Here is a 14150-nt window from a genome sequence, read left to right as displayed (position 1 = left end):
TGTGTCTTTATTTCCATTTTAGGCAGCGAGCCGACCCTAACAGATGCACAGACTCGTGCATCTGTTAGATCATCTGAATGAAGACGTGTGCATGCACTCAACTGGATCGTTCTTCTTTTTTTTCAAAATATGAAAATATTCCTCATTGATGTCAATGAAACCACTATGGGGGACGCTGGTATTTGATCCAGGAAGGCCAATAGCTCCCAGTTTCAACAGCGGGGCTCGCGTGCTGTGGTGTCAGCGTGCCAGATTTAAAAACGTTGACGCTAATCTGTCGGCTACAGTTAACACGCTGCAGCGGAGGAAGGAGACGATGACTATAAACAGGTAAAACAGTGTCGATGCCGAAGCGGCGACGCTGCACAGCCACCAGCTGTCCGCACCTCTCCGGGCAGGGGTCCATGTTGCACTCTTTGAGCTTTGGAGTGGGTTTGGTGTTTTCAGGGTAGCTGTTACAGTGGTGCTCGGGCAGCGTCTGGTTGGACCGGATGTCTGTGCACTCGGCAGAGTTCAGCTGGTAGCCTGAGGGAGGGAAGCGACCACGCCGTTACCGCTCTCACACTCTAAAAGTGAATCTAAAAGCATTTTTAATCACGGCGACGGTCAGCTCACCTCCTCCGCACGTGACCGAGCAGGGGAAGAAGTCAGTCTCTCTCCACTGGTATCGAATTGGTTTGTAGAACAGAAACTGGACAACGGTGTCCTTGGAGCCTCCGTACTTTATCTGCACAGCACAACAGAAGAGGGTGGACACAGCGGGCAGAGGGAAGAAGGACAAAGTCAAGCTCTGCATGTTAGAGGAGCCTCCGCTGAGTTTCTCAAACCAAATCTACGCAGTAATTCAGCCGTTTTCAAGCATTTAGTCCTAAAAAGATGAACCTGCAAAAATACAGAAAGATTTAAGGCTTTTGAAATTCCCATCATAAAGTGAAGGACTTGATCCTTACAGCGTTCAAACTGTTGCTTTGATAAGACGAGCACTTTCCAGCAGCCCTCCTTTTTTAATATAAAAGGCGTTTGAGTCATTCATCACACACTCTGCAGCTCTGGATAAGATTTAGCTTTGTGCACTGAAAGCATCGACTGCACACCGAGCTTTCAGACAGATGGTAATGTGTCATATTTGTCACCAAAGTAATTGCAATTACAGAGCGTAACTGATAGCAAACCCACTGCGGCTGGGCACCAGTGGGCACAAAGACGAGGAAACAAAAGAGCGGAAGACAAGACTGAATAAGTTTCTGACTGAGCCGAATTAATAAAACAATGCAACACTTTAATCTGCAAAATTCTGCCCTCCAGCCTGCATGAAATAACCATAATCTGCAGCTTGTGCCCACATCGGCGGGCAGACGTTCGTTTCCAGAACATGAGTCTGACCGAAATACTTCTACGCACCTGAGTAATCGGGTCCAGGTGGGCGAGGATCAGCAGCAGACGGACGGTAGTCAGCGCTCTGATCCCAAAACGAACCGGACAAATCATCCACACGGCAGAGAGGCCACTTTTGTTTCTCTGACGGGATACGATGCAGAAACTGCGTCTGCTCCATTAAACTGTCGTTTATTTCCTGAACAGTAATGACAGCAGCTCCGTGTTAAAGGATAAGAGTGGAGTTTCTCTGCTGTCTGTGTCACTCAGGCAGGTTAGAGCAGCCTTTGGTTGGATGGATTTTCTAGAAACCATCATATTGATTGATGATGGTTTAGCTTTTTTAATTAATCTGCATTTGGAAACTCTGACTTGGAGATTTGGGCTACAAATCACGTCACGTCTCCGATGTCTAAAAACTTTATGGTGCAAAGTTTAAACATGTTCAGCGAGTGAAATTAATACTTCTATTGAATAAGACGACCTACTAATACTTGTGGTACAACTTTTCATTTGAAAACAGCATTTTCTTAATTTGTGTGACTAAATATTTCATATTAAAAGGTTTTCAATATGATTTCTTTTACATTATTGTGAAATTCAACTATGTACAGTTCAGAAATTGTCAGTAGCTGTCTTTTGCAAAGTTTTTATGTTTTTACTTTTTCATTAGTCCAAACTTTGGACCATACAGTTTTTATGCGACGGGCCGACGGATGAGCAGGAGCGCACATTGATTCGCGTCAGTGAAACGCATCGATCGAGTTGTTCTGTAGTCTCCAAGCGTTGCTGGAGCTTTAACTTCTTCAGACCCACACTTTCCACGGATGTTTAGAGAAGAAGCGAATAATGATTTTGGATAACTCCAAAATGCTTTTATCTGGTGCAGACAGCCGACTGTCGACGGCCCACTAAGAGCTCGTCTTTTCTACGAGTGGAAAAAAAGGAGGGCTGTGATGCTGGTAGTACAAAGTGGAAAATGCATTTCCACTTAGGCCTCATTGACAGAAATTCTAATAGTGCCGCAGGCAACAAGCTCTCAGTCTCATTAAAACAATGCCTCAAAAGCCAAATATTCGCAGCAGCCTGTTTTATTTATGTTTGCGCTCTTGTATCTGTGATAAAATATGTCAACAGAAGCTCAAAGTCCTCAGGCTGTTTTGCTATGAAGATAGCTTCACCTTGATGATGTAATCAGCGCCGAGTGGGCCGTGCGTCCTGAGTGTCTGCCGGTCGTTCCCCCTCTGAAAGTCCAAGGAGGTGTTTCCTATCACGTAGGAGCCCGTTGACTGCAGATCGGTCTCCTCCTTCCTCCCCTGAAGAGACACGGCTTCAATAACTGGCAGAGAGACAGAGCAGGAGGGAGTGTTATTAAAGCACACGCAGGATTAAATTCATGCTTTAAAAATGCAAATGTCTGAAATGTGACGTGCAACCCGACAAGACTGGGTGTGAAATTTGTTGTTTACTTCCACCGAGAGGAAACAAGTTCTTACCTAATACTGGAGATAAAAACTAGAGATCTGTGTGACTCACCTCGTTAGCTTACAACGCAGAGAAGACGAGTTTTTGGGAAGCGTTACAATCAGAGACATTATGGCAAACCAGGTAACAAAGACACAACAACCAAATCTGTAACAGCTGTGGGGTCTTCTTACTGTACTGCACTGCTGATTTCACAAAGGTACTCAATTCAATTTTATTTATATAGCGCTTAATCAAAACAGCAGTCGCCTCAAGGCGCTTTATATTTCACAGTAGTACAATAATACATACAGAGAAAAACCCAACAATCATATGAGCCCCTATGAGCAGCACTTTGGCGACAGTGGGAAGGAAAAACTCCCTTATAACAGGAAGAAACCTCCAGCAGAACCAGGCTCAGGGAGGGGCGGGGCCATCTGCTGTGATTGGTTGGGGTGAGAGAAGGAAGACAGGATAGACGAAAAGTATTAAGTTCAGAGTACTCTAAAATGGTGAGTGATGTTAAAGTCCCACATTTTCGGTATCCCCTTTTTCAAAAGCAAAAAGATACAGTAGAAAACATAAACTTTGCATCAGTAGAAGATAAGATAAGACTTTATTGATCCCACAACGGGGAAATTTTTGCGTCACCTCAGCTCAGGTACAGATATCAGAAGAAAATACAAAAATACAAATAAGTACAATCAGTGAAAAAAGTAAGATAATACACTATATACAATGGTAGCACACACAGTATGTGATTATGGATATGGTTGGAAATATGGAAGACATAAACTATATAGCTTGACATAACTATTGTACCACTACTATTCCTATTTCTAGACATGTACACACTAAATATACATAGTTATACATATACATACATATATACCTGCACATGTCCATACACATGGACATATTAAGATCCAATATTAAGTCCTGTGTTCTGTCAAGTGTGATAAAATAAAGTTTTCCTCTCAGAGTTTGTTGTTTTACTGTAAACGGTGCTGCTCTGGTTCTGTCTGCAGGTGCAGGTCTGACATCTGTGACTTAGAGACTAAAAAGTTGCTGTACTCCATTCCAACGAGTAAAAATCAGTAGTAATATGAAGTACGCAGGCCTGTTACATTAAAGCACAGAGTTCTCACAAGAGATCCAAGGCTGTCTCCAAAAGGTGCAAACCACCTCTAATTACTCAGAGTTTCCTGTAGCCTCCTCACAGCCGCGTCTTCCAGCTCCTCCTTGGGGATCCTTGCACTCTCGAAAGCCAGGAAAGAAGAAGCAATTCCACTGGTGTGTCTTCGGGTCTATCCCTGGCGGATGCATCCAAAGAACTTCCAAAGAGAGCCGTATTCAGACTCCAGCAGTGTCTTCATATGATGGGCAAGAAGAGCAGCTCTGCTCCTTCTGACTGCTGAACTCTACAAACGAGTCCAGCCTTGGAATAGAATTAGTTTGCCGTTTGTGTGACTTTTGGTTGCTATCCACGGCTCATTAACCCGTTTAAACCGATGGGAGTGCCACCATAGCTTGCCCATACTAAGAAATTCCTGCTGTATTTGGTTCATTGTTGGCTGGCTTGTGGAATTGCTATGGGTTTGTCACTCTGGCAACCAAGCACAGACCACCCAAATCCTCATGTGGCTTTTGGATGAATATGTCGGCTGTTGGTCACGCCCCTTTTGTTATCTGGGACAGAAACTGTGCAACAAAAGAAAACGTGTAATCCTAAAGCCAACATGCGGGCCCAACCAGATACATATTCATTAATTCATTAAGGTCAATGAGTTAATGAGCACAGCTGTACCTGAACCTGGCACACTGAGTGTAGCTGCACAGCTTCTCTGTAAAAGGACTGGATGCCTCTGTCGGTGCACTCCTGTAGCTGATTGTGCATCATCACTCAGGATGATTCAGCGCCTTAAAAGCCAATGTGCAGGTATAAAAGCCTAGAGCAACTTCACTCTACCTGAAATTGTACAGTGAGCGGTGGGAAGGTGCCTCACTTTCCGGCTCCTCAGGCTAAATTACACAGTCCACCTCTATTCGCCTGCTGGTGCTTGTTGCCTCAGCGCTTGCCTCTTGGAACAAAATACTAAAATCTACTGGCAGATATATGGGCCAGTAATCTTTTCCTGAGTGTTTTCAGAGAGTGTGTTTGTGTTTGGAAGTACACTCTAGTTTTTATGTACTCCCAATAGCTTCCAGTAAGCTTAGAAAGCAACTCTCCATCCGCTGCCAGGACGCTGATGAGTTTCATAGCTTCTTCCTTTGCTGGAAAACCACGACCTTCGCCTCTGGCTTTGGGGCCGTGGATCAATCTGGCCTGTGCTGTCAGAATGAAACAGTTTGAACTCCGTGATGTCTGAATTCAACAAAGAGCAGATCGTTTGTGCTTTTCTGTAAGACTTTGTTCTCACAAAAGGTTGGTGCAAATCCAATTAATCTGTAAGTCTAAGACAAAGCATCACCATTTTTCATGTTGTGATTATATTTAACCTCTTAACATTCAGCAGGGTCGGACATCTTTGGGCTTTCCTGTTCCAACCGGCTAAAACTTAACATTTACCCAAACCCTGCCTCTGACCTGGACCCCGGATAGATTGCTGGTGATCTGGTGGAGGTTAAGTCTGACTTTTCCAAGATATTCCATGTTTTTAAAAAAAGATCTTAATTATGTTACATGAAAAAATGAAAAATTCGGGAGAGGAAATCGTGGAGTCTTTGGCCCATTATGAAAAGAAGTTGTTCATCTTTTTAAAGTTACCTGGTGTTAAATTCTGATTACGTGTTTGATATTATGCTTAGTTACAGAGGAGTAACTCTCTGAACTGTAAATGAGTGTGTTGGACCTGTTTTCTGCTATTGTGCTCTGTCTCTCCTCTAAAATGAGCTCTTGGTAACAGATGAGCAACCTGCCAAAGAAATTCTGGGTTACTCCTCGAATCAGGAGCCTCTGACTCAGCCAGAACATCTTGGCGCTGTTTTAGGATCAGGTTTGTGCTGACGTATCTGCATTCGCCCTCAGACCCTTCACTTTTTTCAATCGACAATAAAATAGAGCAGAAAACCCAAATGATGCAACGAAGCAGTCAGCAGGATGGGAATCGCAGGGTTTCGGCTGTGCAGGGAAGTTTTTTCTTCACATCTCTGGTTTGTTTTATAACAAGGTGAGCCCAGGTCTGGACTTGGAGCTGAAAGCATGATTTACTGTCCAAACTATCACCACTATTTATCAGGTGACACTGTGGAAACCAACACATCAACACAACACAACGTGGCATGTGAGGAATCTCAAATCAGCTCCTGCTGGACCGACTCTGATTTACATAAAACTTTAGGCCTAAGACAGCTGGGATCGGCTTCACCACCCCCACAAACACAACACTGTGACAAGGATGAGAAGAATGGATGGATGCTGGCTAAAAGCTGTCAAAATGACAGATTTGTTTAGATGATATGAAAGACGAGTAAAAGTGTCCAGCTTTTATCTTTCTTTTTTTTTCAGATATTTTCGTTTTCTCAAATTCGGTCACTGAACCATTTTTCTAAAATTTCACAGCAATCATTTTTGTTACGCAAACTTCAAAAGCATAAAAGTTTAAAACTAAAAACTAGCAAATCTGAGACGGTGGAGGAAATGTTGTAAAAATGAGCTGATTTTAGATGGAGTGGCTCATTTGTCTCAACACAACATTTGTAAAAAGTGCTGTGCTACAGTTTCAGTGTTGTGTTTCGTGTTGGTTACTGGGACTCTCATGTTGTACTAGTTGTCATTATTATTGTTGCAGATGTGTTATATTAGCAGCTTTGTGCATGTGTGTTGGGAACAGTGGTGGTGACTGGGAAGGGCAGATCCCCAGTTTACCCTTGTTGCTTCACATAAATACCCAGAGATTAAATGTAGTTCTGGTTCATTTCATATTTACACTGCCATAAAACCAGTTCACGCACGTTTGGTTGTACTTGGAGTTCATCAGGGCTCTGATTGGGTTCAAACTCTTGGCCATACGATGACGACCACCAACGTAAGAACTGGATGTTAAGTCTTTGTGCTCGATGTCTCGTTTGTCTTGTAAGTCAGGTTTGTAAACTGAAGCATATTTGTCCCTGGTTCAGCTTCTTTTTGAGGAAATGCATCACTACAAACCACATTAGATGGTTCCCTCTATTTAAAGGTCTCCGTATGGTCCTGTGTTGATGGTCCTTAGGTGCTACACAGAACTTTCCATACTCAGGCCTACAAGTTGTAGCAGCGTCCCATTACACTGGTCAACAAGCATTGTGCTACTGGGACTCCTTCGCCTGCACTTTGATAGATTTCACCTGCTAACTCCAGATCTGAAAGCCATTTTCATCGAACACGTCCTGTTTTTCTGTTACGACCTTCCAAACATTAGACAGCGAGGATGAAACAGTGATGCGTTTCAGCATTTAAAAAAATAATTTGGTCTCCAGAAAAGTGAAGCCATAACTAAGGCTGTTAGTTTTTACAGTGAACTGCTGCTTAAAGATGAGTCCAAAGGAAACCAGCAGCGATGGGAAGCATTCGTACAGGTTTTCCAGAATTTTCTTGGCAGCCACAGAGAATTTTGCCGAGCTTGTGAATAACATGCTGAAAGCAGGAAATAGTCCCACAACATCACTGAAGATGCCCGCTTTACGTTCTCATAGCAACTTCTTTCCAACAAATCTGAAAATGTCGGCGATGAGCACAGGGAAAGATTTCCACGAGATATAAAAGTGACGGAAACCAACATCAGGGAAAATTTAATCAGAGGCAGCTACTGTTGTTTCTCGCAAAGAGACACGAACGTGCAGAACAAGTGCAAAAGCAAACAGTTTTGAGCACGACGACATCTTTTTATTTGAGCCAAGCTGACAGAAATATGTGTTAACGAGTCTCTGGTGTTGGTAAAAAACCTGATGAAGAGCTGGTCTGAGGATTCTTTTAACCAGGAGCCAAGTCGAGAATCTTCAGGATAAACGGTGAGCTACTCTCGCTCACGTTTGTGTGGTCGATTGTCCTTCAGCTGAGCTTCTGCCGCGGTGAGAGAGGTCATTATATTAAAACAGTGTTTAAAAATGCAAACTGAACCCAGTCATGTTCTCATAAATCATCACATGTAAACCAGCAACTTGGTATTCAGAGCACATTTTAATAAACACCCTGTTGTGAGACGATTACACGGCGATCATAAAGTCATGCCTGCATGTAGCAATAAACACAGATTTGATTGACTGATCCTTCTTCATATTCAGTCCACAGACCAGCACGAGACAAATAATCCTCTCACCATAAATGTGTTCCTTACAGAGAAACTGAATTCACTTGAAATCGTCTGTAACATTATTATGTTAAGTTCTTAAGAGATCAAAGCGCGAATGTGCGTAAAAACCTGGTGTGAAAAACACGAGTTTCATAGGACACACTGTCAAACTGAGCATCAGCTTTGCTTTGTTCAGCTTTTGGAACAAAGTAGACTCACCGATCATATCGGGGCCTTTGGCGTTGAGTCTGAGAAAGCGACTTCCCATCGGGACCTCCAGCACCGTCTTCAGAGCTGCAGGTGGAAAAAAGATCAGAAAGGTTTCGGTTAAACTGACAACACAACAACCGTCACTGAGCAGAGAGGCGGACACATCCAAACACCTGCAGAGGAAACGTTTTGTCTTTGTCTGCCTTCTCATGTTTTGGGTTTTATGTTTTTTACCGTAAAAGTAGTCCAGCCTCGCTTGAAAACTTCTCACATACTGACACTTGATGAGCATCAGACTGGATCCCCTTCAGCATCTTTTTTCAGGAACGAGGCTGCTACAGTCCGACAGGACTCGCTCAACACTGACAATATCTGATCAAAACTTTAGAGAATCCTGGAGGCAGAGCATCAGGTGAGGAGCTTCATGCATTCATGTTGGAAATGTTTGGGGAAGTGGAACGACCATTCAGAGGAACGACACGAACTGCTGGACCACCGTGTGCTGGCACAGAGCATCGTCGCTCAGTCTTGGACCATTCGCCAGATGTGCCTCCCTGTGAATTCTTCCAGATCCTGAAAATCAAGTTGAAGGATCACCAACACAATTCTGCAGCCACACCAAGGAAAACTGGTTGGAAAACGCAGCAACACCAAAGTTACTGCAACTGTGTTGTCTTTGAAATGGTTGCTTTGAAGAAGCGGACCAGGTCTGTGACCTGTGCCCAGTGGTGAGTTGTGATCTTTAAAATGTCTTTGCATCAAGACGGCGACAAAACAGCAATAAGAGAAAGTCAGCCTGCTATTAGTCGCCGACTGAATGGGATCAAGTTGGCTATCGTATGCAATCCTGTAATAATACAGCAATGTTTCTTTTTCTGTGACAGATCTCAGTTAATCTGTTCCAGAAACACAAACTCCTCCACAAAGTTGCTGCAGGACGGTGATTTAACTGCAAAATGACACGAGCCCTCAGGGACATTGCTTTTACGCAGGCATATAGGCAGAATACAATCAGTTCTGTTACGTCCACTACTGGAGGAGATGCTTTGTAGACGAGTTGTGGTCATCAGTGCAGACTGCCTCAGTTCACAACCACCAGGCCGGGTCCTGTTCCTTGGTTGATCTGATATCCTCGTGTCGGTGTTGTTCCCACATCATCTTAATAAATGTTGTTCCAGGTTCAACATTGCAAGTGACCAATCACATTGTTGTGACGTCATACTTTTGCAAGCCAAGCGAATCATTCATTTATGAAATTCCAGTGTTGCAAGAACAATATGCAACACTGGCTGTAGCTCAGGTGGCAGAGCAGGTCAGCCACTAATCAGAAGGTCGGTGGTTCGATCCCAGGCTGCATCCTGGCTGCATGCCAAATATCCTTGGGCAAGATACTAACCCCGTGTTTGCCTACTGGTGGTGGTCAGAGGGCCCGGTGGCGCCTGTGTCCGGCAGCCTCGCCTCTGTCAGTGCGCCCCAGGGCAGCTGTGGCTACAATGTAGCTGCCATCACCAATGTGTGTGTGGATGGGTGGATGACTGAATGTAGTGTAAAGCGCTTTGGGGTCCTATGGACTAGAAAAGCGCTATACAAATGCAGGCCATTTACCATAATGCTTACCGTTTATTAAAGAACAGCATCCTGAAATGCAAAGAATTCAAATTGCTGGATCGGCGGACAGAGGCGTAGTTTTTTTTTTTTACGACGCTTTTTTCCGAAGTCGCAAAAGTATGACATCACAACAATGTGATTGGTCACTTGCAATGTTGAACCTGGAACAACATTTATAATGATGATGTGGGACACGGGGCTATCAGATCGTGCTCTGTTCCTAGTCTTGTGCGTTCACTCATGTCCCAGGTTAAAAGAATACAACCATACCAACCACCACCTTGTGGGAGAAGTTTGAAAGATGTTTGACATGTAGGTTTTTCTTTAAATCAAACCATAAAGTTTTTGCTAATCATAACCATATTCAAAGTGTGTTTGCCTCTGAAGAGTCACAACATCCATCCATCCATGTGTTAAAAGTGACATGAAATGAGAGACTTAAAAAAACAAAGAAAAAGTGTTGGAGGTCTGAAAAGCCTCCACACTGCTGACCCTTTCCTGTTAGCTTCCTCCATCCTCTTTAACCGGTGCAGAGGTGCTGAAAGGTGGAGCAGAAACCACTGAACAATATAGAACTGAATTGCACAGATTGGCCTTGATTGGCCTATTGTCACCGAGACCCGATCCAGCTTTCTCAGACAGGATCACATATTCATTCACATACTGGACCAGACATCACTGGTAAGAAGGGAGTACAAATAGAGAATAATAGAGTATTTCTTCAGCCACCATGATTATGCATGTAATAATAATTTTTTACTCTTTTCTACATCTACTCAAAAAAAAAGAAGCGGGGAGGTAAGATATGAAAGTGTGGATTTGTAAATCTGTTAAACCGTAAAACAGCAGAAGGACATTTTATACTCAAACATCCTTAAAGGCAGCGCCAGACGGGATTCGTTGAAAGACCACAGGTGCTGACACTCGAGCTCAACAGCAGACGGCGGACTTCAGAGCGGGGTGTGATGGTGGAGAGAGTGGACAACATCTGAAGGAGCTATCTGAATCCCATCAGGCTGGAGAGGCAGCAGCGTGTAACGTTCATTATTCTTCCAACAGAGTGGAGTAAATGTCCCTGACTCGAGTCCACTAACTCGTCTCTCGCCTGTCAGCGTCCAATAAAGTCACAACACCTTCATTAGAGCCAAATCTTCAGCACAGAGCTTCCTTAAAAAAGGTGGAAATCTGTTGATTTGAAGGTTCACTCGTGTTCCAATCTTGCTGAGTCGACGCTCACGCTGCATCTCGTTATCCTGCTCATGAATTTGCTTGGTAAGAAGTTAACATCAGCAGCAGCCAAAGGTGCTCCTCGTCCTGCAAAACAGCTGCTGGTGCAGCTGCCAGCACAATCCAGATATCACTACTTCACAGTTAAAGATTTGGGGCAGCAGATATTATATATGTAGGTGGTGGCTGGGTGGTGGTGGTGGTCACAAGGGGGCATTTAAACCTCTTCAACATCTTGCCAGATTGTGTCCTGGATGTTAATCAGTGTAGGTGTTACCTTGTTAAGCCGCCCCAAGGTGAAAATGAAAGTCCATTAATGGAGCTTGTTTAGCAGCATTAATTGGCAGCTCTCAGTTATTACACGCGTTAGCTGGACGAAGAAGAAACTCGCCTTCAGCTCCCTGTTTGTGGTGAAGGCTGACGTGAGGAGACCACCACACCGCAGCGCTGTCCTGCCTGCTGCTTTACAGCTGCACAGAAGCAGCGATCTCCTCCGCGGCTCTAAATAACGTCCACGTGTGTGCTGTTAAATGTCACCTCGCTAACTAGTCAGTCACACGCCTCTCCTGTGCAGGTCGCAGCGTGCAGGAACAACAAAATACTGAAAGCATTCGCTGCTGTGAAACACTTTGTGAGGTTTCATGGTAGACGAGTTTGTCCCACGGCGGGTAAGCGAGGAGGCGTGGGCACGAGGCGACACCTCCACAGACAAACGCAGACTTAATTCCATTTTCTATATTTTATAAACGTCAGTTTCTCCTCCAGCGACAAACGAGAGCCGAGCTCAATTAACACGCTGTGGCTGTGAGCCGCTGGGCTTTACCCCAAACATAATTATACTTGGAAAACTGCATCTGCCTTTAAATTTATGGAAGCTATGGAATAAATTCAGCTGCAGCCATTTGCAGTTTTTTCCCCTTGAACTCTAAAATAGAGATTAAACATAAAGCCAGGTTGTTTTTATGTTTTTTAAGCAACCTTCGAAATAAATTATGAAATGAAACATAGATAAACAGCTCATTTCACACGAGGCCGTCGACTCTGTAAACTGAGGCTTTAGGGAATACTGCTGCAAATTCATATTCCAAATGCAATGACTGATAAACAGCGGGGTCATGAATAATGGATGAGGAGGAACAAAGGTGATACTCGCGCGTCTGTAAATAAACTCGCTCTCACTAAGGTAGGCATAAATGTGCGTGATTGGTTAACCTTATCGGCTCTCTTCTTCTGGGACATTAGAGCCGAGGGCAGGAGACAAAGCACGGGAGACGGAAACTTACAAACTGGATGGAAAACAAATGAGTCTGACAGGTAGAGTCCTTCCAGCCGGAAACTTTGATTGTTGTGTGAGAAGGCTTTACAGGTTCCCCACTGGCCTGGGATAACAAGGGCGCCGAGCCAGTGTCAGAGACACAGAGCACGTATTCACGGGACCTGAAGTCAGACGTACTTGTGCAGTCGCTTATGATGTGAAACCCAGGAAAGGTGTCCTGGAACCACAAACACACCTAGTGTTTATTCTAAGACAGGTCACATGATAGCTGACGAATTCTTGGATGGAGCGATAATATATCACATGAAAAATGCTCCAAAAGCCTCCAACAGCACCTGCACCTGTCAGTCAAAGAGGCCCCGCCCCTAATAAGCCTTAGACTTCATAACACCCCGCACAGGCGTTATGAAGGAGAAATGACACACAGACACCAAACAGTTTGTCTCAGGCTGTAAACGTTTATTTCTGCTGTAAAGTTTTAACGTGGGAGTCTATGGGGACTGACTCACTGCTGCCCCTGCTGGACGTTACAGGAACTGCAGGTTTGGGAGCTTCATTTTTTAGCTGCGGACCAATGAAATATAGATTTTTAATATTTTCATATTCACTTTATGTCAGATGTTTCCAACATTCGTCAAACCAAAACCAGTGATTTTATTTAATGCTGTGTTTGTGTGTAAATCTTGTATAAACGAGGTGTTTTGAGTTTTCCTAAATGCAGTTGACGTTCGGTGCTGCAAATTACTTCATCATGATAACAAGTTCATGGTTTTAAATTTGACCCTCCTGCACATAAACTGTATACCTGTCTGTGAAATCTGAATCCAAAAAGAAAAACATGAGACTTCATGAAGAACAGATGCTTTATGATTTTAATCATCCGTCTGTCGTGCCTTATCCGCACATGCTTTTGCTAATATAGTTTAGAACCATAGGTATTGATTCGTAACGGTAATAGAGCCACGTTCAGCAAACATCCGCAGTGCCGAAGGATAAAGAGTCACTGTAAAACATAATGTGTATCCAGTTAAATTCAACCTAAAACAGCCAAATTATGCTGAATGAACATACTCCTGCTACAGAAGATATCCCCGAGTTTAAATCCACACTTTCAAAGTTTAACGACCTTTGCTGCCTCTCTGGTTAAAAATATTTCAGGGCTATTTCGTTTTATCCATAAAACATGCCGTCCATGATGAAGGTTAATAATGAATTCAATACGTTTGCAGATATTATTATTTTAAAAGTGGAGCACGCTCACATGTTTGTACCGACTCTGGGTTTAGCAGCTGCAGCACTTCAATAAAAACTGTAACGACTGCCTCCTTCATGTCGCAGGTTTATGGTTCAGAGGCTGAAAAATAAAACCAGCACCAAAAGCTGCAGTTCCTCTAATGTCCACTAGAGGCTCTGGCAATGAGTCAGTCCCTACAGACTCCCATGTTAAAACTTTAGAGCAGAAATAAACATGTTTACAGCCCGATACAGTGAAATTACCAAAATTAAGTAGTGATTAATAACCTCTTTAATTAAAACAAAATAATTATAAAACACAATTAGAGCTGTTCTACATCAATTTTTTAATTTTTTAATTGTTTTATAAAAAAATCAAATTATTATTTTGTACAAATATGTCAAATTACAATTATTTACTTCATTCCTGAACATTAAAAAGAGTTTTTGAATGTTATGCTTGATTAATGCTGCAGTCCAGTGCGACT

General features: G+C 43.3%; 1 protein-coding gene across 2 annotated transcripts in view; it reads right to left on the bottom strand.

Moving 5' to 3' along the window:
• Window positions 1-14150, bottom strand: part of adamtsl3 (ADAMTS-like 3) — a 203279-nt gene that overhangs the window by 62512 nt on the left and 126617 nt on the right. For both annotated transcript variants that reach the window (XM_085468957.1, XM_085469033.1), the window contains exons 8-11: window positions 8328-8402; window positions 2556-2713; window positions 616-727; window positions 387-525 (exon numbers count right to left, since the gene is read on the bottom strand). In XM_085468957.1, the coding sequence (XP_085325083.1) occupies window positions 387-525; window positions 616-727; window positions 2556-2713; window positions 8328-8402 (484 nt within the window). The remainder of the gene's footprint in view (window positions 1-386; window positions 526-615; window positions 728-2555; window positions 2714-8327; window positions 8403-14150) is intronic.

The sequence above is a fragment of the Copadichromis virginalis genome, linkage group LG1, assembly GCF_057382275.1.
Source record: "Copadichromis virginalis isolate Kocher_CV1m ecotype Utaka linkage group LG1, C_Virginalis_male_GT1.1, whole genome shotgun sequence".
Lineage (NCBI taxonomy): Eukaryota > Metazoa > Chordata > Actinopteri > Cichliformes > Cichlidae > Copadichromis > Copadichromis virginalis.
The sequence above is the reverse complement of the archived record's forward strand: the minus strand, read 5'-3'. Positions and strand labels throughout refer to the sequence as shown.